General features: G+C 33.8%; 1 protein-coding gene and 1 pseudogene across 5 annotated transcripts in view; one reads left to right on the top strand and one right to left on the bottom strand.

Moving 5' to 3' along the window:
• Positions 1-25395, top strand: part of TBC1D12 (TBC1 domain family member 12) — a 71326-nt gene that overhangs the window by 13073 nt on the left and 32858 nt on the right. For 2 of the 5 annotated variants that reach the window (XM_039871696.1, XM_039871698.1), the window contains exons 2-3: positions 8978-9101; positions 10652-10735. The exons of 1 other annotated variant lie outside the window; for it this stretch is intronic. In XM_039871696.1, the coding sequence (XP_039727630.1) occupies positions 8978-9101; positions 10652-10735 (208 nt within the window). Of the gene's footprint in view, positions 1-8977; positions 9102-10651; positions 10736-12437; positions 12475-25395 lie in introns of all 5 variants that reach the window. 2 more of the 5 variants (XM_039871699.1, XM_039871697.1) reach the window with 2 other exon arrangements.
• On the bottom strand, positions 4342-4460 carry LOC120609835 (uncharacterized; annotated as a pseudogene).

The following is a 25395-nucleotide window of genomic DNA, read 5'->3' as shown; positions in this document are numbered from 1 at the left end:
TTTTTTTTTTTTTAAGTTATAGCCATTCTAATGGGTATGAAGTAGTAGTTTATTGTGGCTTTGATTTGAATTTCCCTAATACTAATAATGTTGAGCATCTTTCCATGTACTTGTTGGCCATTTGTATGTCTTTGGAGAAATGTTGCCCATTCAAGTCCTTTGCCCATTTTTAATTGGGCTGTTTGTATTTTTGTTGTTGTGTTATATGGGTTCTTTATATATTCTGGATACTATACCTTTATCAGATACATGAATTGGAAGTATTTTCTCTAATTCTTTGGCTTGTCTTTATACTTTCTGGATTTAAATTTGGTTTATTATAGTTTTAAGTATGTGTAACTTTGTTTTTACTTTAATAGGGGAACTAAGATTTGTATGTAGCTGTTCAGAGCACAGAGGCTGGAAAGTCCAGAATTTGTGAAAAAGAGTACAATTTGGCTGATATGTTAGGGTTTATTTTAGTTATAAGGAACAGAAGCCCACTTAAGCTACCTTAAATGAAGGAAAGTTTGCTGTAGGCATGTACTAGGCATCTTGTGGACATTGTGAAGATAGAAAATATAATATACCCAGGCTACAGAACATTGGAACATTGGTTTCTCTGCCTTTCAAGAGTTATTTTTTTCTCATCTCTTTTCTGTCTCCTAGTTGTTCAATATGTGGTTTCCACCTGCAAAAATACTGTAAAGCTGCTCCAGCTTTATATGATTTATCAGTTCAAGCATCTACTGTCTTGATTGAGTCAATCTCTAAGTCTTCTATTTAAAAACCCCGAGAATCTGATTGTCTTAGCCTATGTATGAATTTGTCCCTGTTTTATCAGCAGTCCTATCTAATCAGCACTCACTGAGAGGCAATACCATAAGATATAAAAATGGTCACTTTGGGGTTACTACTTCAGTAGGGATTGGGTCAAAGGCACTGTCAAAGAAATGGGAGTGGATTGTAGGGATGCTAAAGCCTCATATATTTCTCTTAATTGTACAAGGAGTAGTAGGAAATGATGTTGGAAAGATAATTTGGGTCCAAATTGTGAGGAGCCTTAATGCTAGGATTAGGATTTGAAGGCAAGGAAATGAAATGCTCTATTCTTTCCTACTTGTATATTGTCATTCTAGCCAGAATGAGTTATCTGTCATTCTTTTCCTCTAATTTCTATTTGTCTGACTCTTTCCTTGGTTCATTCAGCAAGCATATTTGAGCACTGACTACATAGCAGGAAAAGAAGGAGGTAGAATAAGGCTTTTCTGGTGCAGCCAGTGATGACAACATTGTAAACATAAATTGAAATGCTACAATGTGATGCTGGCAGGGAACATGAGATGGAGAAAACAAGATTTACTTCTCTGGCACTAAATTTGGCTTGTGTAAGTCAATCTTCAGGCTCATTTCAGTGCTTTACAGGGATTAGAGGAGAGGGTAACTACAAAGAGGTAACATGATGGAGTTTTTGCAGTGATGGAACTGTTCTATACCTCAATTGTGGTGGTAATTACACAAATTAAACGTGGTAAAACTTGTAGAACTGTACACAGTAGAAAGACAGCCAATTTTTATTGTAGTAGTTTAAAAAATAAAATATTTACTGGGTATTTTAAATACTTTATATGCAGGGCATTGTGAAGGTTACACAAATCTCATTTTCAATGCATTTATAATTAAAAGTGGTATTCAGATCAGTTAAGGTAGAAAGTGAAAAGTACCAGAAGAGTATGATTCCTAGAACTAGTGACTTTATAGAGGAGAAAGCTTCATAGAAATAATGGCTCACCAGACTATACTCCTCCGTAAGACTAATGCTGTAGACTGAATGTTTGTTTGTGTTGCCCCAGCCCTCAAATTCATATGTTGAAACCTGATCCCCAGTGAGATAGTATTTGGAGGTGGAGCTTTTGGCAGGCACTTAGGTCATGAGGGTAGAATCCTCATGAATGGGATTAGTGCCCTTCTAACGGAGACCCCAGAGAGTGCTCTTGTCCCTCCCACCATGTGAGGACACATTGAAAAACTGGTGGTTTATGAACCAGGAAGTGGGGTCTCACCAGACACTGAATCTGCCAATACCTTAATCTTGGCCTTCTCAGCCTCCAGGCTGTAAGAAAAAAGTTTCTGTTGTTTATAAGCCACTAAGTTAATCATATTTTGTTATAGCAGCCAGATCCTACTAAGACAACTAAGTTTGAGGACAAAAGTGATTTTTTTTTCTGTAGTTCCCCCAAATTAGCAGACTTTCTTTCATTCATGAGCTCAAGCACAGCACTGGAGATACAAGGTGATCATAGAGCTCATATTCTAATGCAGAAGATAATATCTAAATTTTCAGAATTGTCTTGGCTATTCAGCTCCTTTGCCTTTCTGTATTAATTTTAGAATCAGTTTGTTTGTATCTAAGATAATCCTTGTTAATTGGGGAGAATTTGACATCCTTACTACATTGAATGTTCCATTTCTTGAACACGGTGTGTCTCTCCATTTATTTTGGTCTTTTTTGATTTCCTTCATCAGTCTTTTGTAGTTTTTAGCATACACATCCTGCTCATGTTTGGTTAGATTTATATCTATTTAATATTTTTTTAATATATCATTAAAAAAATGCTATTTAAAAAAATTTTTCAGTTTCTAATTATTCATTGCTAGTATATAGAAATATGATTGATTTTTGTTTGCCTTGTGTCTTGTAGCCATTTTAATAAACTTATTAGTTCTAGGAGCTTTTCTGTGGATTCTGTGGGATTGTTTATCTAGCCAATAATGTCTGTAAATGCGGAAAATGTAATTTTTTTCTTTCTAATCTATGAGACTTATTTTTCCTGCCTATTGCACTGGCTAGGACTTTCAGTATGATTTTGAATGGAAGTGATGAGAGTGGACAGCCTTGTCTTGTTTCTGATCTCTAAAACATATGGTCTTTCGTGATTAAGTATGACATTAGACATTAGCTGTAGGGCTTTTTTTTTTTTTGGTAGATGCCCTTATATAGGCTAAAGAACTTCCATTGCTAGTTTTCTGTGTATTTTTTTTTAAATCAGGAATGGATTTATGATATTGTCAAATGCATCAATTGATGTGATCACATGTGTTTTCTTCTTCAGACTGTTAACATAGTGAATTACATTGATTGGCTTTCGAGCATTGAATAAGCCTTGCATTTCTGAGATAAACCTACTTGGTCTTGTTATATTTCCTTTCGCATATTGTCACTTTCGATTTTTTTTTTCACTTAAAAAAATGAAATATAGTTCACATACCATACAAGTCATTCTTTTAAAGTATATAACTCAGTGGTTTTTAGTATATTCAGAGTTGTGCAACTATCACCACAGTCCATTTTAGAACATATTTATTACTCTGGAAGGAAACTCTGTACCCATTATGAAGATTAAATATATATGAAGCTATTTTACTCATATTGTAAATAAAAACACTAACATAGTTCGTTTTATTTATACAAGAGGCATAAATAAAAAAATATTCACACATGTGGTTAGTTTTATTCATCATCATCTTTTCTTGCCTTTCTTTCCCAACTTCCTCTTAGGGTTAAAAGATAGCTTATATCCTGGTGACTGGAATATTTTGCTCATATTTTGCTGATGTTGTTCCTTGTTACTGTTTCTGTTCTTGTCCTAAAAGTTTTTTTCTTGTACCCTTCCTCTTTTCTTCCTCTGGTGGTTTCTATCTTCCTTCCGAATGTCTTAGATACTACATTGAGGTTAAACCAATGGAGATTCTGTTCATGAAGCATTTGATACATGATATAAGTAGTATCCAGCACAAAAGCAAGAATATTTTTGTGATTTTTTTTCTTTTTCCCTTAATTCAATTTTGCTCTCTCCCTGCAACAAAAGAATTTTTAAAAATCTTTAAGATATTGTCTGAAACTTATTTACTATAACAGATAAGACATACCATAAGGTGACTTGCTGACATGAACACAGGAGGAAGAAGAAAATAATTTATATTTTTGAACTGTTTAAATGAATATCAAGAGGCCTTTTGACAATGTGTGGGATGAAAAAAACGGATAGTTTTGAAAGCTCTTATATCTTGATTGTTCTATGGAGGACGTGAACAGGATAAGTGTGATTAGAAAGAAAAGGAACTATGCAAGAGACCTGGCTCAGACACTTGTTAGTGATGTGACCGTGGAAAGTGGCTCATGAACCTTTCTTGGGGATGGTGGGGTAGCACACTGAATCCTTGGAGAATTTGATGAAAACTCTAGACAGCTGCCCAAGAAAAATGTTCATAAGCACACTGTTTACTTCATATAGTTTGAGGGACCTATAGTCCATTCATATAGGTTCATTGGTTCTTGAAGATATTTTCTTTAAAAAATAATGCCTATAGCACCTGGTCTCCCTAGGTGGTCTCCCATGCAAGTACTAACCAGGCCCGACCCTACTTAGCTTCCGAGATCAGACGAGATCGGGCACGTTCAGGATGGCATGGCCGTAGACTCTTGAAGATCTTTTGACTTGGTTGCTCTCTAAGGTCCCTGGCAACTTTAAAATACTTAAAAAAATTATAACCTTTACTCTCAGCCTTGAAATTCTGTCTTTTGACCAAGAGTAAATGATACTGAATTCTATCCTTTTTTAAAAAAACTTTTATGTTAATTAGCATGTATTAAATAAAAATTCTCTATTTAAAAACAATTCTTTTAGGATTTGTAATAATGACAAAGACAAGATCCAGAAAGAGCCTGAAAAATGAAAATTCTTGAAATTAAAAAAAGCTTATCTGGCAAAAAAAAAATAAATACTTTTTTGTATGTGTGTATAGTCAGCTGAAAGGCTTTTTCAATGAGAAATGATTGAGGTTTGGAAAGAATGTAAGTAATCTTCATGCCAAATCTTTAATCCAAAATACTCAAGGGTAGCCAAAGTGTACTGTATTTTAAAGAGATAGTGCTTCTTTGAATTAATTATGTAGTCAGCTGCGGCATTCCATGATCACTAGATAATGTTTTCTTTTTGGCGTTCTATTATACTTTGCAGAAACTTAAGTGAAAGTCCAGGAAGTTGATGTGTTTTAAGCAGTCCAATTTCTATGGAGAGAGTTTAAAGATCAGGTCATGATTTCAGATATTTTAAACCAATTTTACTCATTTGATTGAAGTTCGATTTTTTTTTTCCTGTTTGGAAAAGTATTTTAACCCTCTTTTCATGTACAACTCCATTTAAGTGATGATTAGAATTTATCTAATCAATCTAAAAAGTTAAAATAGTCGTATAGATGTAAATGTTAGGCAAAAACTGAATTTTTTGGCTAGAGCTGACATTGTTGGCGGTAAGAAGATTCAGAATTAGGCAGCCACAGTTTTCTGTAGTACCAAATTCCAGTTCTGAGAAACTGGTGATTACATGGCTTCATCTCAGTTTATAAGTGGATTTACCAATTCTTAAAGACCCATTGGAGATTCTTCTACTTTAGAAATCATGAGTAGAGAACTTACATGGCATAAACAAATTTTGTCCCTTTTGGTTAGCTCTGTCCTTTAAAAAGGTGTAGTAGGCTAGTTTTCTAACTCTTTTATATCATATGGAACTCTTTTTGTGTGGTGAAATAAAAGAAATCTTGGGAAAAGGAAACACAGATATGTCAAGCAAATATTAACAGGTATTAACAAGCAAGAATCATTCATTCATCAACCTTTATTATAAAAGCCACTAAGAGAAGGCTAGGGCTTTCTTCCCCCCCCAGCCCCCATCCCCATATCAGTTTTTTCTAGGTATGCCTCTTATTTTTTTCTTTTTTGTTTCAGCAATATAAAAACATTAGACTGCTCTTTCTCAACTGGTGCTGTTTCTTAACCGTGCAACAGATTTTCTCATTTCCTTTTTGCCGAAAAGAGTGGACACAGATCAGTGGAGAGAATGGAAGATAAAGTGTTTGTGTCTCCATGTATGCGTAGATAGTTGTGTGTGTGGAGATAGTGTTGATTGGAGTGGACAATGAATTTAATGGGGGAAAGATGGATTACCATTGACATTCCCTATTCTCTATACATACTGACAAAATGTGTCACAGAATAAGAAAAAACAAACCCAAATTAGAAAACACATAGTTTTTAATATTTCCAGCATTTCTGAAGCAGTAAGACCCTTTCAACTTATTAAAACTTGACTGTTAGGGTTTAGGGAGAACCAGTAAATAACACCTCTTTATTAGCCTATCTGAGTTTGGAATTAGTAGAAAAAAAGACATAGACTCAGACAAATGGGCCTTCAAAACATCAGCTTTAATACTGATGAAATCTGGACTGAAAGATGTGCCTTGGCTGCAGTGAGCCTCCTAATACTTCATCTGAATTAAATTTATCCAGCTAGTTACTGGCACAGGAAGGCCTTTCCTGTGAGGATGGGGGACAGATGGATACAGGGAAAACTTACCCTCATATTAGGAAAGCAGAAAGATCTTCTCTGCTGTAGGCAGCAATGTTTGTCACCAAATTGCAACCCCACAGGTGAAGATGAATAAAGGGGCAGAGAGAAGTTAGGAATGTTCCTCCTTTCTGCCCCTCCCCCCAAACTAGAAGACTACAGAATAAGAGTGACCCTTTTCCTCAGCACTGCCATGTAAATCTTCTTTATATAGTCGAGTGCTACCTCTAGAATTCAGAAAGAAAGAATTGTGCTCTCTTTCATGTGTGGGTACTTGAACATGGTTTATTTTGCTAAGAAGCCTTTAGTGTTAATTTAAATTTAAGAATTTGATTATCCTGGGGGATAGAATAAAGGGAAGAGTATGTGTGTTGGGTTGGGGAAGGTATGGTATGGAGTGGAGTGTCTGCCTGTCTTCTGTTTGAGAAGGTGATAAAGAGGAACCTAGTCTCACACATTTATTTTCATTGGGACCTCTACTTCACCAGTCCCCTGAAAATGGGTTTAGGGGGACAAGGAATGGTGCATGAGAAGAATGACAGAGAGTGACACATTTTTGGCCTACTTATGTACTTGTTCATCGTGTTTTTCTCTTTAAGATTTAATGAAGAGGTGATTCTCTTCCTAGGCTAACTGGTAGAAGAAGCCCAGGTGATCTGTAATGTTGTTTTACTGCAATTTCATATATTTGTAATAATATTTAAAAATTACTTTTCTTACAGATATATGCCATTTAGGTGCATTATAAATAGTTTTCTGTGACAGTGGATATTATAAATAGTTTTCATGACAGGGAATAACCTGAAAACCCAATCCAAAATTTCTTAGTAGCATAAGAAAATAATGTGGAACATTATCTGATGGCCTTTTTTAGTAATTGGATACCCATGGGCTCATATTTATTTTATGGAAATTTCTTATAGTAACCAAAGTTTGTTGGAAATTTAAGTATTTTGCTTTTTTTTTAAATGATTTAATGAGAATTTAAACTTCATTCTGAACTTATGATGATTGCAATATTGTACTATACTACATGTTAGAACCAGGCTTTTTATTGTGGAGCTTATTTTTTTTATTTTGCTTTTTTTTCTTTTTATCCCTGCCAGTCATAGCAAGATTCTTCAGAAACTACAGCCATTGAAAGACCTACTGTTGTTTGGTTTAAGAAGTTAGTATTCCTTGACCTTAATTTTGGAAGTCTAAAATATTCTTATAAATTAATTTTACACATAAGCACATACACACATCTTAACAGGTTTTTTTGTGATGCAAGATTATTTCTAACAGTCAAAGATTCATGTATATTTGGCATTTTGGCTGTGATTTATAGAGTTCTATAACTTACAGAGGTCTGATGTTTAGTATTAATATGAATAGCTTGTAGTTTTTCATATGAGAATGTGTTTGGTAGGGATTACAATATCTGATTGTAAGAAAGAGTAGAGAGTAGAGACATAATCACCCCAAAAAGGTGCCTTGTAAAAAACTCTACATATGGGGAATTTTCTGATCTGTGGTTATTACTGTTCTTTGGTACAACTGCTTCTTACACTTGTGGTCTCCACATTCTGCTGCTATGTCTGGATTCTCTGTGAGGTCATATTATTTGGAGCTGTGTTTCACTGAATTTGAAAAAAAAAATGCTTATGCCCGTCTATTTTATGGTTATCCTGCCTTAATTATATATATAACTCTGCATTCCTTATATAGAGAATAAAATGTTATTATTTTCCCCTTAAAAGCACTATCTTGTTCACATATTGCTATGAGGAGACAAGCAATTTATGGGCTTTTCGATTTGGAATAATTAAGATTGTAAAGATCTGATTCTGGTCAGTGGTCAGAGTTGGTGGTAGCTGTAAAAAACAAACAAACAAACAAAGCTGGTTGTTCATTATAGGCTCTCCTTCCCCGACCACTCCTACCCCAAGAGCTGATTGTTAGTATGAAAGCTTTATCTAGCAACTACCTCAATATGATGATCAGTTGATACGGGCATGGAGATAAGTAAAATGCTTGATCTATGTACGGACCTTTTTTAGATTTTCAGTGATAGGCACTTTCTTCCTTGGTTATATATTGACTCTTTTGCAATAAGTATTCTTGTATATACCTGTCCTAGACAAAACAATATACATATATATATATATTATAGCAATGGAAGATCAGTAGGTGCCATTTTATTACCAACTAGTTATTACTGAAAATAATTAAATAATATTTACCCAAAAGATTGTATTGCTTAATCCTTTACATATTCCATTCAAGCTTTCTTTATTTTATTCTCAAGTTCTTGGCTTTTAGTGTCATTTTTTAGCTTATTCAAAGCTAAAATATTTACCTTTTATTTATAGCTGTCATTTTCTTTTTAATACGTTTATCTCCCTAGTATCTCTTGATAATTCTACTACTTCTATATTCCTAGATATTCTTGAGTCTTATTAGTCTACTAGTCAGTAAAATAAGCAGTAGAAATAATTTTGTTTGAAAGTATTTTGTATTTGTTTTGGGAAGAAACTACTTTAAAAATTATTATTAAGTATTTCCCTGGTTACCAAAAACACAATTCACGTAATTTTTCTGTGTTTCAGAAACCTTTTTCCAAAAAGGACAAAGGAACTCAAATCAGTTGTCCATAGTGCCCCTGGTTGGAAATTATTTGGTAAAGTCCCTCCCAGAGAGAATCTTCAGAAAACTTCTAAAATTATTCAACAGGTAAGTACTAATATAGCCATGTGATCTGTCTTAGCTTTTAAAATATTCTTTTCTTGATAATTAACCATGTCCCGCTTTCATACTTATTTTTCTACATAAAAGTTTTGGGATTATAGATATTTTTAGTAACTTTATATTTTTAAAATACGACACATTTTCAATTATCTTTTGTGGTTGTGAAAGTTCTATAAAGTAACGGAACATTAATTTTGTTTCCTAGGTACTCCTTGGGTAGCATCTTTGTTGTTGTTAGCTAACTACTCTACCACATACTTTGCCCATTGAACATGGTAGCATTTGCCAGTGGCACCGATTTTATGGATATAGGTAGTTGTGAACTTAAGAAACAGTAAAAAGCAAAAACTGAGAATTTGAGGTTGAACTCTTTCCTTGGTTACTGTTCTGGTATTCCGCCTAAACCAAGAACTTTATGAGATGGGTGGGTGTATAATGTTTCTAGTAACTTAGGAGCCAGTTATTTTAATATCTGTATTAATATTCATATTCTTGAGTTCTTAAGAATTTCGGATCTTATTTGATTCCTGAATGCGTGCTCCTCACTACCAGGAGATCAGTGAGACTGAAAAGCAGTGAGACTGGATCAATTTGTAGCATTTTTAAGTTAAGAGAAGGTGTTGCTCAGGAGACATAAAAGAAATTTCCTATTTCTCTCCACAGTTGTAGTTTATCAGATTTAACACAACCAGCATTTAAAAAAAATAATTGCATCAAGGCAATAATTGTCATTGAAATTGGAAAAATATCTTCCTTTAAAGTATTTAATAGTGTTCTTTTTACTGCTCCCAAGTAATATAAGAAAATACTTTTTAGATTTTAAAAAATATTTGTTATAGTTAATTTTATTTACAAGTAATTAAAGTACTGACTAGTTTAAATAGCTACTGGGACTTAAAATTATGCTGTGTGCTTGGGTACCCCATGTGCTGCATCTAATGCACAGCACGAACCATGGCAAACTCAGTGCTACTCTGCATCTGTCGGATATGGTGGAGACTGGTAGCTTGAGGTAGTACACAATTTCAACATTAAATGGCACTGTATTCTTTTCTCTGGTAACATATCTTTGTGAATCTGGTTTTTCTGAGGTTGCTCTGATAAAAATCAGATGCTGTGCAAAAATTAGTGTGGAAAGGAAATGAAGGTGATGGTGTTCAATGCAATTTCAAGTTTTGTGAAATAACACAATGCGCAACAGGCATACACTGTCCATTTCACAAAAGCGTACAATCAGTTGTTATTTAATTAGTAGCTAATTTAAGAATGAAATAAAACTTTTCTTTCAATTTATGTATATTATTTTTTCAAACGGCTACTAACTGTTAGGACACAAATCCTATTAAATCATTGGACATAACTGCTGTTGTTATTAAACAGAATGATTAAGTATTTTTGTTGGTTTTGGAGGGCACCATGAAAAAGTTACTGTGACATTAAGGACACTGTTAATCAAGAAAGTGTGGGAACTTTTGCTATCTCTACATCTTAAGTTTTAACCTTTTTTTTTTTTTTTTTTTTTTTTTTTGGTAAAGTCTGAAAGTAACTTCTCTTGTCTAGAGTTTTCCAGAAGACCAAGTTCGCCCTCTAGAGGCAAAACAGTGGTCTTGCTATTGAAGGTTTGTATTCCTACTTTATGGTAGTTTACCTTAAATATGCATGTGCATACACTTTTATATCTTTATGTAAACTAACATTCTGCAGTATTTTATTAAAGTAGGTGTTTAAATTACTGGGTGGATAATTATCTGTTTATTGATACACTATATGCCTTTAATCTGCTCTTTTTATTTGGAAAGCCACATTCTCTCTCTTTTTTATATATATTGTGTGAAAATTTGATGACCGGTCAAGGAAAGAACAACTTATTTTCATATGGCAAGAGGGAGTGGAGTTGAAATGCAGTTGCTGTCCTCTATATCCCCTTTTATAAATGATTTCTATCAGCTACTGCTCTTAATATTTGAGCTTTCTAGTTGTACTACTGTGTATGTTGGTGGCTTTTTCATGGTTTCCTCTGTGTTCTGGGAGGTGTGATGGATGGTGAAGCCATTGTTCCACTGACCCTTTTCCACCCTAAAAATATGTATCTCTTTCATCATGTGATGGGATGTCTCTGCCTCTCTTTTTCTGCTTTCTCTTTCCCTACTTCTGTGTGTGTCCTCCACTCTCTGTTTGTCTAACCTTCCTCTTCCCTGCAATTGTCATTTTCAAGGTGGGCATGATATTCTTTTATTAGTAATAGTAAATTTCCAACTTTGTGTTTCTTTACCCACTTGAAGACATTTTTTCCCACAGGTCTGACTTTTAAACTCTCTAAAACATTATGAATATAAAATGCACTCCTTTCAAAAAGATGTTATCTGTTTGAGATCACAAGTCAAAAATGAAAATATTACCAGTCTTGAAGAATGTTAGGCCATATCTGTCATATTTTAGGACAGGATCTCAAACTATTAAGGCTATAGAAAATGAAGATAGCTAGTAATTCCCATGTAAAACTGCCTGAAAAAATGAACAGTACTAAAAGTACTAAGGAAAAATAAATTCCTTTGCACTTTCTAAAGATGCCTTACTCTTAAGTGGCAAAACAGCAAGATGTATTAAATTAGAGTAGTAGTATTATTTCATAGGATAATTATTTTTTTAAAGCAGATATTCAGAAAGGAGTTGCCATATTATTGAGTGTAATTAGATTATCATGCTAAAAATTTTTTAGCAGAGTATAATCTATAAGATTATAAACTAAGTAGAGAGAGTAAGGTTTGCTTTACAAACTTTTTTCTCTGTTGTTAATAACACAAATAACATGATTATATTCTGTCTATAAAATATAGAACATAGGAAGTGTCTCATTTCACTTTCCCTTCTCATTTTTAGGCCTTTAAAAGTTTTCTGTTTGTGTGGAAAACATGTATAATTATTTTCACATGCGTATATTTTTACATATATGGTGTTACATATATTTTTCTATAGCTTGTTTCAAAACCAAAATGTCACCATTTATATGTACATTTTTTCGTTTTGCCTTATTTATCTTTACATGTTTTACACCTTTAGCTTTTCAGAGATGCATGAAGTTCATAAGTGAAAGATACTTATAGGTTAAATATTTTTTAAAATTTTTATTCTTATAGTAAATTTTACTAAAATTCTGATCAATTTTAGTACTCTCCATGTTAACAAAGAAACATAAAAATCATTTTAGGATAAGAGCAAAGTCAGACTGATTCAAGTTTGGCATTTAACTTGACTATTCCCAAATCACATGAATATTCATAATATTCTTTTTTGAGGATTATCACATGTGTTCTCTTGCAGGTGTGAAATTCCTGCTTGTGGCCTTTTGAACCAGTTGGTGAGCCATGTTAAAAATTGCATTTATTAATTGTAAATAGTATTTCAGTTATACTTTAGTTCAACTGACCTAAATTTTTGTTTTTTCTAAATTAATAGGCTAAGCTAGAAAGCAGCTACATAGTTTGTCTTATGACTTCCAAACTGCAAGTGAGAATGATTACAAATGAGCCATCTAGTATAATTTTATACTAGATTGAATATACCCTATTTATGTCAATTGACAATCTTTCCTTAGAAAGTAATCTTTTTTTTTTTTTGGCCAGGCATTGTTTTTTATTGGCATCTTTAGTAAGAAAATGAGATTGTAGTACTTAGATGATGTTTCAGTTTTTTCCCATAACTCATGTCTTTTTCTGAATGAAATTTTAGTTGCATGGTTAAATCACTTTCATGCAACTTTTGACTGGCAAGGGAAAAAAGGGTTAAGACACTGACTGACTTCTTAAATCTTAGCGCTTCAAATTGTCTAAAGGTAGAATAGGTCCCTCTTCTCAGTTTAAGCCTTTGCTTTTAAAACTTTTTACTGCAGGAATAATAACATTATTAGAAGGACTAGAATACATGTGTTTTGTTAGCAGTAGCTAAATATATAACATTTTGAAAGTGTTAGAGCTTAATTTTCTGGTTACTAACTTCATTGGTATGTGTAGCATTAGAACATTTGAGAACAGTTCATTGGTTTTAATTAAGCTTAAATATAAATAACTTTGGTGTAAAATTTGACTGAGTACTGCAAAAATTAACTACTTCCTTCACTGTTGTTAAACTTGTGGAGGGGCTGGACTATGTCCTAATTTATTTTTGAAAAGTCCTTAAATTTGTTACACCCTTGCAAGTTTTCATCTTTATTTACCTAATGTATTGTCACCTTAAAAAGGCAGTGCATAACTACCTTTTCAGGTGAATGTGTGTTCTTTATTTATAGTTAATGATAAATTATGTCTTTTCTGTGTGAGAATAAATTGGTTTTATAAAAGTTAATTTGTCTGGTCTGAAGATTGAGGGAGGAATTCATAATAGTTCTGGGCCTGAGCTTCAGGGAGAGGGAAGAAGAATGAGCTTTAAGAGAGAAGCTTAAATTAGTTAAAGAAAACTAAAAGAATAAAAAAAGTTCTCAAATTGAACAGTTTAGGATTTGAGGGAACATTTTTCCCCTATTATTAGAGACAGACTTGGAAAGGGGTTGCAGTTTGAAAATACTCTGCCTACCATTATTTGATTCCATAAATACAGTTTGAATATCATAGTTATAGTAAAAGTTGTATTCATTTTATCTTTATGTCAGACTTCAAATTAGACTAAACAAACAAAATTGTGCTAAGAAGTTTGCCAAAATAAAGTACTCCTATATGCCAGAGGGTGATGAAATGTTTCACCCCAAGGTTTCAATTAAGCTTGAATTATGGGGTAAGTTTTTATCTCTCATAATTCATAGATTCTGGAATAAAATTTAGAATTAATAATGACACCATAATTGCCTTAACCCTCTCTACTGCAAGCATTGAGCCAAGTCGCATAAAAGAACCTCTTTATCTTAAGCAGACAGGGTCTTAAAGTGGTAGAGATGCCCCTATGGGGAGTTTCTTTCATTTCTGAAATATTTTTCTGGATGTCTATAAACTGTTCACAGTATATAGAAATACGAGAATTTAGTTATTAATTGTGAGTTTAACATTAACCCTTAAAGAGGATTATTCTCACTGTCCACTGAAACTAAAAGTCGAGTCAGAGGTAAAGACAGAGGGAAAAAGGGAGGGAGCGGCGGGGAGAGAGAGAGAGAGAGAGAAAAAGTGTGTGTGTGTGTGTGTGTGTGTGTGTGTGTGTGTGTGTGTGTGTGTGTGTGTATCAGGCTATTTGGTTTTAATATTGCTTTTGGAAGAGAAGCTCCTATTCTATTCTTTATTCTCCTCAGTTCCTGTATTTTACTTCTTTAAGAAGCTGTTTAAGGACTCCCGCCACCCTTCCTTTGAACCAATAGTCTGATCTTGTCTCACATTTTCCTCCTAGTACACTGCTCTAGTTGAGCCCTTTAAGCTACAGAGCCCAAGGCATCAGAGTGTGGTAGAATTCCGTTCTGCCACCAACTCATCATTTGGCATCATATCAGCAAACTCTAAGCCTTTCTCTAGCAGAAATTGAAGGATAAAATTCTTGATTCAATCCTAGATTCTTCTCTAAAATTGTCTGGCTGTCATTTCAATGAATGCATACTTTATTCAACATACATTTACTGTGTGTAATACAATAGTAATGGTTCAGGTTCTTGGGATATAAATAAATGAGCCTAGCCTTTGAATTATTCTAGTATAACTGTGGTGGTTGGTGGGGTGGAGGAGACAGAGAGGCTTATACATAATTTTGATCTAGTTTGGTGAGTGCTGTGGTTGAATTGTGAACAAAGTATGAGAGTACAGATTAATGAAAGCATAGAAAAATGATTAATTCTGCTCAGAGATCACATGCAAGTCATATATTCTGAAGTGTACTAGTGGGAGTTCACTAGGTAGACAAGATAGGGAAAACCATTCTAGAAGGAGAAAATTGAATGAGCAAACCAAGAATGCATAAGACTTGTTTAGTTAGTAGGCCAATATATCAGGAATGTAGGGTAGATGGTGAAGGATCATTAGTCACAAGGTAAGAGAGTTGGATTTTATTAAGGTACTGAGACATTAAATTCATATATTAGAAAAGTAGTTTTGGAGGCATTATAGAAGTTAAGTTAGAAATGTGCAAATGAAGAATTTAAGATTTATTATAGTTGTCTGTGAATCTGGTTCCTAAACACAGTGGATTGCCTAGGGAATGTGTTAAGAATGTAGATCCCTTGGCCACATACATTGAGTTCTTACTGTTGATTTTGTGTTTTTCAGTTCTTGTGTTTCTAGTTGGTTCTTTTTTTCAAATCTGCTATATCACTTTTTACACTTTACAGTTCCCCGCTGAAATTTCAAGCTTGACCTTTATCTCCTTAAAACATAGTAAGTATAGTTGTTTCATAGCCTGTGTCTTATTATTCATGTCTGGAAATTTGTAGGTCTGTTTATATTGAATATTGTTCTGATAGTTCTTGTTAGCAGATGCTATTTTATCTCAGTATGTGCGTAGGTACCTTTGCTTGGGTGCTGGATATAATATTTAAAACATTACATGTAGAAAACAGTTTGAAGGCTAAGGCGATGCCATCCTTCAGAGATTTGAATTTATGTCTCAGGTTCTTGGTGGCACTAGTTATATAGTTTTCTTCATCCATCCAGATGAGGGAAAGCTCAGATGCAGTCTGTTTTGGCCTTTTTTCTTGGAAAGGGATTGTAAAAACGTTGTAAAGTTTTTTGATTGTTTAACCAACTTTGCATTTCTGTTAGTTACAGTTAGTCACAGTTATTCTCTATTTTGCTAAATTCAATTTGTATGTGTGTGTGTGTTTAAATTAATAAACTTTATTTTTTAGAGAAGTTCTGGATTTACAACAAAATTGAGCAGAAAGTACAGAGAATTTCTGTATACTCCCCTGTTCCCACATACACATAACCTCCTCAACTGTTGACATCTTGCATCACAGTGTGGTGCGTTTGTTACAGTCGATGCACCTACACTGACACATCATCACTCGAAGTCCATAGTTTACATTAAGGTTCACTCTGTGCTGTACATTCTATGGGTTTTGACAAATGTAAAATGACATGTGTCTACCATTAACAGCATTGTACAGAGTCATTTCATCGCCCTAAAAATCTCTCTGCTCTGTCTGTTCATCCTTCCTTATCCCGTTAATCCTTGGTAACTATCTTTTTACTGACGCTATAGTTTTGCCTTTTCCAGAATGTCATATATAGTTGAAATTATACAGTATTCAGCCTTTTCAGATTGATTTCTTTCACTTAGGAATGTGCATTTAGGTTTCCTTCATGTCTTTTCATGGCTCGAAAGCATTTCTTTTTAGTGTTGAATACTATTTTATTATCTGGATGTACCATAGTTTGTTTATTTATTCACACCATGAAGTACATTTTGGTTGCTTACAAGTTTTGGCAATAGTGAATAAAGCTGTTACAAACACCCATGTGCAGGTTTTCATTTCATTTGGGTAAATACCAAGGAGCCTGATTGCTGGATTGTCTGGTAATCACATGTTTAATTTTATAAGAAACAGCCAAACTGTTTTCCAAAGTGGCTGTATCATTTTGCATTCCCACTAGCAATGAATGAGAAGTTCCTATTTATTGTTCATCCTTGCCAACATTCAGTGTTGTCAGTGTTTTGGATTTTGACCATTCTAATAGGTGTGTAATGGTATCTTAATTAATTAAATTAAACATCTTAAAAATGTTTTAATTTGTAATTCCCTATTAACATATAATGTTTAGAACACCTTTTCATATGTTTCATATGTTTCCTTGCCATTTGTATGTCTTTAGTGAGATGTCTCTTCAGATCTTTGGCCATTTTTTAATTGGGTTGTTAATTTTCTTAAAACAGTAAGAATAGAACTCAAGAGTTCTTTGTATACTTTTTAATAGTTCTTTATCAAATGTATCTTTTGCAAATATTTCCTCCCTGATTGTGACTTGTTTTTTTATTCTCTTCACAGTCTTTCACAGAGCAGAAGTTTTTAATTTTAATAAAGTCATACTTCTCAATTATTTTTGATTGTGCCTTTGGTGTTATATCTAAATAGCCATCATCATACCCAAGGTCATCTAGGTTTTTTCCTATCTTCTAGGAGTTTTATAGTTTTTCATTTTACATTTAGACCTATGGAATTAATTTTTATGAAGAGCATAAAGTCTGTGTCTATTTTTGTTTTACATGTGGATGTCCAGTTATTCAGCAACATTTACTGAAAAGACTGTCTTTGCTTCATTGTATTTTCTTTGCTCCTTTTTCAAAGATCATTTGACTATATTTATGTGGGTCCATTCCTGGGCTCTCTATTCTGTTCCATTGATCTGTTTGTCTTTTCCTTTGTCAATATCACGTTGTCTTGATTACTGTAGCTTTATATAGTAAGTCTTGAAGCCAGGTAGTATTAGTCCTCCAACGTTATTCTTCTTCTTCACTGTTTGCTATTCTGGGTCTTTTGCCTCTACATAGAAACTTTAGATTTACTTTGTCAGTATCCACAAAATAACTTCCTGGGATTTTGGTTGGGATTGTTTTGAATCTATAAATTTAAGAATTGACATGTTGACAATACTGACTCTTCTACACAGGAATATGGAATCTCTCTTCATTTATTTAGTTCTTTGATATCTTTCATTAGACTTTTATAATTTTCCTTATATAGATCTCGTATGTATTTTATTAGATTTATATCTAAGAATTTCATTATTTTGGATACTAATGTATATGTTAATATGTTTTAAATTTCAAATTCCATGTTCATTGTTGATTTATAGGAAAGTGATTGACTTGCCTTGTATCCTACAACCTTGCTATAATCATTAGTTCCAGGAGTTTTTTGTCTGTTCTTTTGGATTTTCTACGTAGATGAATATGGCATCTGCAAACAAAGGCAGTTTTATTTCTTCCTTCCCAGTCAGTATACCTTTTGTTTCCTTTTCTTGTCTTATTTTATTAGCTGAGACTTTTTATATGATATTAATAAGCAGTGATAGGAGGGGACATCCTTACTTTGTTCTTCATCTTAGCAAGAAAATTTTGAGCTTTTCACCACTGTATATGATAGTAACTACAGATTTTTTATAGATGTTGTTTATCAAGTTGAGAAAATACCCTCCTATTCCTAGTTAGTGAGAATTTTTGTCATGAATGGGTGTTGAATTTTGTTAAAAGCTTTTTTTGTATCTATTAATATGATCTTGTGATTTTTCTTTTTTAGTCTGTTGATGTGTGATGGGTTATATTAATTGGCTTTCGAATGTTGAGCCACCTTTGCATACCTGGGATAAGTTCCCCTTGGTCATGGGTATATAATCCTTTTTCTTCGTTGTTGGATTCCATTTGCTAATATACTTCGTTGAGGTTATTTGCATCTGTGTTCATGTGAGATATTGGTCTGTAGTATTTTTTGTAATGTCTTTGGCTGTTTTGATATTAAGGTAATGCTGTCCTCATAGATGAAATTAGGAAATATTCTCTCTGCTTCTGTCTTCTGAAAGAGATTGTAGAGAATTGATATCATTTCTTATTTGGTAGAATTAAACAATGAATCCGTCTGAGCCAGGCACTCTTGAAAAGACTGTATTCTGCAGTTGTTGGGTAAGTATTGTATAAATGTCAGTTAGGTTATGTTAGATGATAGCGTTGTTCAAGTCTTGTATAATTTTGCTGGTTTTCTGCCTACTTATTTTATTAATTACTTAGATAGAAGTAATAACTATTACTATAACTATTACTATTACTATTCTTTACTATTATCTACTTGGCTTTTTCTCCTTTTGCTCCACATGTTTTGAAGCTTTGTTTTCTTGATGAATTGACTTCTTTACCATTAATGTAATGTCTGTTTTTGCTCTGGTAATAGTTCTTATTATGACGTTTTTGTCTGACTTTAATTTAGCCATTGCAGCTTGCTTTTAATTAGTGTTTGCATGATAATTTGTTTTTTCATCCTTTAATGTTCTATCGGTCTTTGTATTCAAAGTGGATTTCTTGTATACAACATTTATTTGAATCTTTTGATGGAGTCCGATACCCTGTGCTTTTTAAAGTGAGTGTCATTTAATGTCATTATCAATGTGACTCAGTTTAAATTTACCATCTTGCTATTTCTTTTTAAATTGTTCCATTTGGTATTTATTTATTTCCTTTTCCTGCCTTCTTTTGATTAAATTGGTATTTTTAGTACTCCATTTTATCTCTACTATTAGCTTATTAGAGATACCTTTGTTTTAGTTTTTCAGTGGTTTCTCTTGGTCAACAATTCTCAAACATTTTAGCAGCACAACTTTTTTGGATTCTTAGTTATTAAGAACCTCGAAGAATTTTAGTTTATGGTGTTTATCAATCATTGCTAAACCCAAAATTGAAATGTTGACATTTTTATTAATTCATTCAAAACAACAATAATAAAGTCATTACATGTTAATGCAAGTAACATTTACATTAACTCTATTTTAAAAACTATTTTAAAAAACTGGTGGGAATAGTGGCATTGTTTTACCATTTTGCAGATCTCTAATGTTTGGCTTAACAAAAGAAAACTGGATTATCATATCTATTCCTGCATTCAGTTTCTCGCTATGTTGTTTTAAGTGTGTGAAGAAAATCTGGCTTCACAAAGATATGTAGATAGTAAAGAGAAGAAGTTTTAATAGACTTTTTAGATAATTGTGGATATTCTTATTTGGTTCTATTCCAGCACCGGGTCTTCTTAGGTGGTCTCCCATCCAAGCACTAACCAGGCCCGACCCTGCTCAGCTTCCGAGATCATATAGGGATCAGGCTTGTTCAGGGTAGCATGGCTGTAGACAAGCGGTAGTGTCTTAAAGGGAAGTTGTACTGTGGAATCGGAAATCATATAACTGTTTCTTTTTTTTTTTAATTGAAGAAATGATTTAAATTTTTTCCCCCGCCTACCTCCCTGCTCCCCGCTCTGGTAGTCACTAGTCCATTGTCTATGTCCATGAGACTCTGTTTGTCCTGTTCATTTGTTGCTTTTAGATTTGTATTCCACATATAAATTATATCATGTGATTTTCAACGTTTTCTGTCTGGTTTATTTTGCTTCATATGATTATTTCAAGATCCATCCGTGTTGTTGCAAATGGTAGTATTTCATCTTTTCTTGTGGCTGAGTAATATTCCATTGTATATATGTACTACAGCTTCTTTAGCCAATCATCTATCATAGGACACTTCCATTGCTTCCATGCCCTGGCCACCATGCATAATGCTGCTATGAACATCGGTGTGCAAATATCTTTTCGGATATGGGTTTTCAAGGCTTTGACAATTTGAGGTCTTTTTGTGCTTCCATAGATATCCGATGAGTTTTTGTTTTATTTCTTTAAAAAATGCCGATGGGATTTTGATGAGGATTGCATTAAATCTATATAATGCTTTAGGTAATATGATCATTTTAACTATGTTGATTCTTTCCATCCAAGAACACGGAATATCTTTCCATTTCTTTGTATCTTCTTCGATTTCTTTTAATAGGGTCTTATAGTTTTCATTATATAGGTCCTTCACATGTTTCATTAGATTTATTCCTAGGTATTTTATTCTTTTTGTTGCAATTGCAAAAAGAATTATTTTTTTGACTAATTTTTCTGGCACTTCATTATTAGAATATAGGAATGCTATGGATTTTTGAACACTGATTTTGTATCCAGCAACTTTACTGTATCTGCTTATTGTTTCTAATAGTGTTCTTGTGGAGTCTTTGGAGTTTTCTATATAGAAAATCACGTCATCTGCAAATAGTGAGTTTGACTTCTTTGTTTCCTATTTGGATGCCTTTTATATCTTTCTCTTCCCTGATTGTACTCGCTACGACCTCCAAATGTTATATTGAATAACAGTGGCGATAGTGGACAGCCTTGCCTCGTTCCTGATCTTAGAGGGAAGATTTTTAGTTTTTCACCATTTAAGTAAAATGTTGGCTGAGAGCTTGTTATATATGACCTTTATTATATTAAGGTATTTTCCTTCTATACCGATTTTGTTAAGTGTTTTGATCATAAATGGGTGCTGAATCTTCTCGAAGGCATTTTTTGCATCTATTGATATGATCATATGATTCTTATTTTTTAATTTGTTTATGTGTATCACATTAATCAATTTGCATATATTGAACCATCCCTGTGCCTCTGGGATGAAGCCTGATTGTGGTGTATAATCTTTTTAATATGTTGCTATATTCGGTTCGCTCGTATCTTATTTAGGATTTCTGCATCTGTGTTCATGAGAGATATTGGTCTGTAGTTTTTTTTGTGTGCGTGTGTTATCTTTACCAGGTTTTGGTATCAGGGTGATATCGGCCTCATAAAATAAGTTGGGAAGTGTTGCCTCCTCTTCGATTTTTTGGAAGAGTTTGAGAATGGGTATTAAATCTTATTTGAATGTTCAGTAGAATTCACTGGTGAAGCCATCTGGTCCTGGACTTTTACTTTTTGGTAGTTTTTTGATGATTGTTTCAATTTCCATATTGCTGATCAGCCTATTTAGATTTTCCCGTTCTTGATTCAGTCTAGGAAGGTTGTAATTTTCTAAGTACTGGTCCATTTCTTCTAGGTTATTAAATTTGTTATTATATACTTTGTCATAGTATTCTTGTATAATCCTTTGTGTTTCTGCAGTGTCTGTCGTAATATACCCTCTTTCATCTCTGATGTTAGTACCACTATTCTCACTTTTCTCTGAATGCCATTTGCTTGAAATACCATTTTCCACCCTTTCACTTTGAGTCTATATTTTTCTTTGGAGCTGAGATATGTCTCCTGGAGGCAGAATATGGTTTTGCTTTTGGGTTTTGCTTTTTGATCCAATTTGCAACTCTGTGCGTTTTTATTGGTGAGTTCAGTCCATTTGCATTTAGGGTGATTATTGAACTATGAGGTCTTCTTATAGCCATTTTATCTTTTTGCTTTCTGGTAGCTTGGTGTTTCCATTGCTTCCTTGTCCTTGTGTTTCTATGTTCTTTATTTTGGTCAGCTTTTGTGGGTTTTCCTTCTGATCCTTCTTGTTTTATGTTATATACTTCGGTTCTGAATATTTGGCGTGGGGTTACCATTATGAATATGTAAAGGATACACACACACACACACACACACACACACACACACACACACACACACACACACACACACACACATATATATTCTTAATGCCTTTATCTCCATTCCACTTTGCAAATTTGGATCTTTGAATCCTCCCCTTTTCAGTCATTGTTATCTCAGTTTGTTCCTATGTATGCTGAACGTTTATTACTATCTTGCTATAGCAATTCTCTTAATGTTTAAGCTTGTAATGCCCTGTTCTTAGTAAGGGTTACACTCTTTTGCTTCTATTTGCCTGATAGTCACCTTACTCCTTATTATGTATTATGTTTTTTGTCATTTTGTTTTCGGGGAGCTGACCCTTTCAGTATTTCTTGTAGTGCAGGCCTCGTAATGGAGAACTCTCTCAATTTTTGTATGTCTGGAAAGGTCTTTATTTCTCCTTCATATCTAAAGGAGAACTTAGCTGGATACATTATTCTTGGCTGGTAGTTCCTTTTTTTTAATAGTTTGAATATTTGATATCACTCCTTTCTGGCTTGTAAGGTTTGTGCTGAGAAGTTCGATGATTATCTAATGGGTTTTCCCTTAGTGATTATGATCTTCTTTTCCCTAGCTGCCCTGAGAATTCTGTGTTTGTTGTTGATTTTTGATAATTTTAATACAATGTGTCTTGGAGAGGGCCTTTTTGGGTTGAGATAATTGGGTGTTCTTTTGACTTCTTGAATTCCAAGCCCCAGCTTGTTCCTTAGATTTGGGAAATTCCCATCAAGTATTTGTCTGAAAATGCTTTCTAATCCTTTCTTCTTTTCTCCCCTTTGAGAATTCCTTTTATTCTTATGCTTTCTCTCCTGATGGTATCAGCTACTTTTTGTAATTTCTCTTTCATTATTTTTCATTCTTCGGCTTCTCCCTTCTTCCTTCTGATTTATTTCTAGATTTCTATCTTCGATATCATTGCTCCTTTTCTCCATTTGGTCGACTCTGTTTCCCAAGCTTGCTATGTCATTCTTCATCTCCAGAAGTTCTATATGATTCTTTTGGAGGGTTTCAATCTCCTTGCTCTGCTCATCTAGGTGTTATTTCAATTCCTGAAATTGTTGATATGATTTGTTTCAGATCTCACTGAGTTTTTTCAGAAGTATCATCCTGAATTCTCTGTCATTTAAGTCACATATTCCTATGTCTGTAAGCTTATTTACTGGAGATTTTTCTCTTTCTTGTCACCTTGGTTGTTCATGGTGTTTAATGGACTGTTTCCCCGCCTGGGCATTAATGGAAATGTATCCTGTATTTTTTTTTTTCCAGAAAGAAGATTTATTATATAATGGTCCATAGCCTGTTGTAAATAAGGTGTTTTTGCTTTGGTTTCCAGTAAATGGCGTCTATGCCTCTTGGATCTCTCCTTTATATAAAAAAGTCTTAATAATGTCTTTTTCTTTCCTTATAGATGTTTAATCACGCTCACTACCCTCAGTCTCAGTTCCTGTCAATGTTAGCGACAGTTTTGGTAGCGTTTGCTCAGATTCCTCTGGGGATCCACAGTGTTCCGTCTTGGTGGGTATGGGGGGAGGAGTCCTCTGGGTTGAGGGATCGGAGCTGTGGCTCAGCCTCGGTTTTGCAACCACAGCTGATAAAAATCAACTGTTTTTCTGCCTTCCCACTTCTCTGTTTTCTGCCCTGATGACTGGGCACTGCTCCTGGCCTCGCGGAGCACTCCCAGTCAGAACTGTTAAGGGAAATGGCTGCATCTTCTCCCTCCCTATTCTCCTACAGGGAACCTGTGAGAGGGAGATTCTTTGTTTCTCCCAGTTTACCACCTGACACCTGAGGTTCTGATTTGTGATAGCTTTTATGCGCAGATCCCATGCTCAGATGTGCTGGTGTGCAGTTTGGGTGCAGTTTGGGTGTTTTTTGTTGAGTTTTAGATGTCAGCTTATTGTTGTTTTAAGGGGAGAGATCCAGAGACATCTCTCAGTCCACCATGTTTCTGACATCACTACACCCAGTTTTTCTTTTAAGTAAAAATAATGTTCATGATCAAAAGCGTTTGTTCAGTTCACTACTCAATAATTGCACAGATGCTTTTTCTCTAGTCAACTGTTGTACTTTGGTGTGTAATAGAAGTTCTTTATGTATTATACTTCTTCTTTCATCCATCATATAGAATAGATATAAAGAGATATATACTCATAGGTCAAGGTGTAATATAATTAATAATTTTTACTGTTTTATAGTCATTCATAAGTGAAACTGATTTTTAAATTCTTGACAAGTGCATGTCACGATGAATACAGTGACTAGTAGTAGATTTTGGTGTCATTTCTCTGATTTGTGCTAGGCACCAACAGTTTTATTCAACATTGTTTTTGCACTATTAATACTAATGTCAATACATTGACAAACTATTGGCACTATTATGAATATAGTTTTGACTTTGCAGACCTCATGAAAGCATCTCTGAAACACTGTTGATAACTGCTGCAGTTGGGCTTCTGATATTTTAATTTAACACAATCTACTCTCAATGTTATACCACTTTGAATGCAGTGTAATTAACTTTACAATAGCATATTGCCAATTCTCTCCCTTCTGAGTTTTGTGCTATAAACCCCTCAGCACATTGGTATTATTTTGGTTTTAAGTAGTCATATATCCTTTAAAAACTTTTAAAATTACTTTTATATTTTTGTCTTTTATTTATTTCTTTTCTAAAATGTTTTTTATATCTATCCATATTTACTATTTTTGGTCCTTTTCATTTCTTTGTGTAGGTTCATGTTTTCCTATGATATAGTCTTTCTGCCTGAAAAATTTCCTTTAAAATATCTTACAGTACAGGTCTACTGATAACGGACTCAGCTTTTGTGTGTCCAAAAAATTTTTATTGTACTTTCATTTTTGAAAGGTATTTTCTCTTGGTATAGGATTCTAAGTCAACAAGAGTTGTTTTTACTCTATTTTTTTTTCTTTTATTGTTTTAAAGATTTTTATCCATTGTCTTCTGACTTGCACAATTTCAAATGAGTCGGAACATTCAGGTCTCTCCTGAATGTCCTGATTATTCAGCGATGGCTTTCCATTCTGGTTGATGGAAATATGAATACTTCTCAGCTCTGAGTGAGCTCTGGGAACTGTTTTACTTACTGTTCCCCTATAATTGTTTTTTTTCCCCCAGAAGTTTTTGCCCAGCTTTGTAGAGTTTTGCCTTGTACGTGTAGAGATTTGTATTC

The sequence above is a fragment of the Pteropus medius genome, unplaced genomic scaffold, assembly GCF_902729225.1.
Source record: "Pteropus medius unplaced genomic scaffold, Ma_sr-lr_union100, whole genome shotgun sequence".
NCBI classification, from domain to species: domain Eukaryota; kingdom Metazoa; phylum Chordata; class Mammalia; order Chiroptera; family Pteropodidae; genus Pteropus; species Pteropus medius.
The sequence above is the reverse complement of the archived record's forward strand: the minus strand, read 5'-3'. Positions and strand labels throughout refer to the sequence as shown.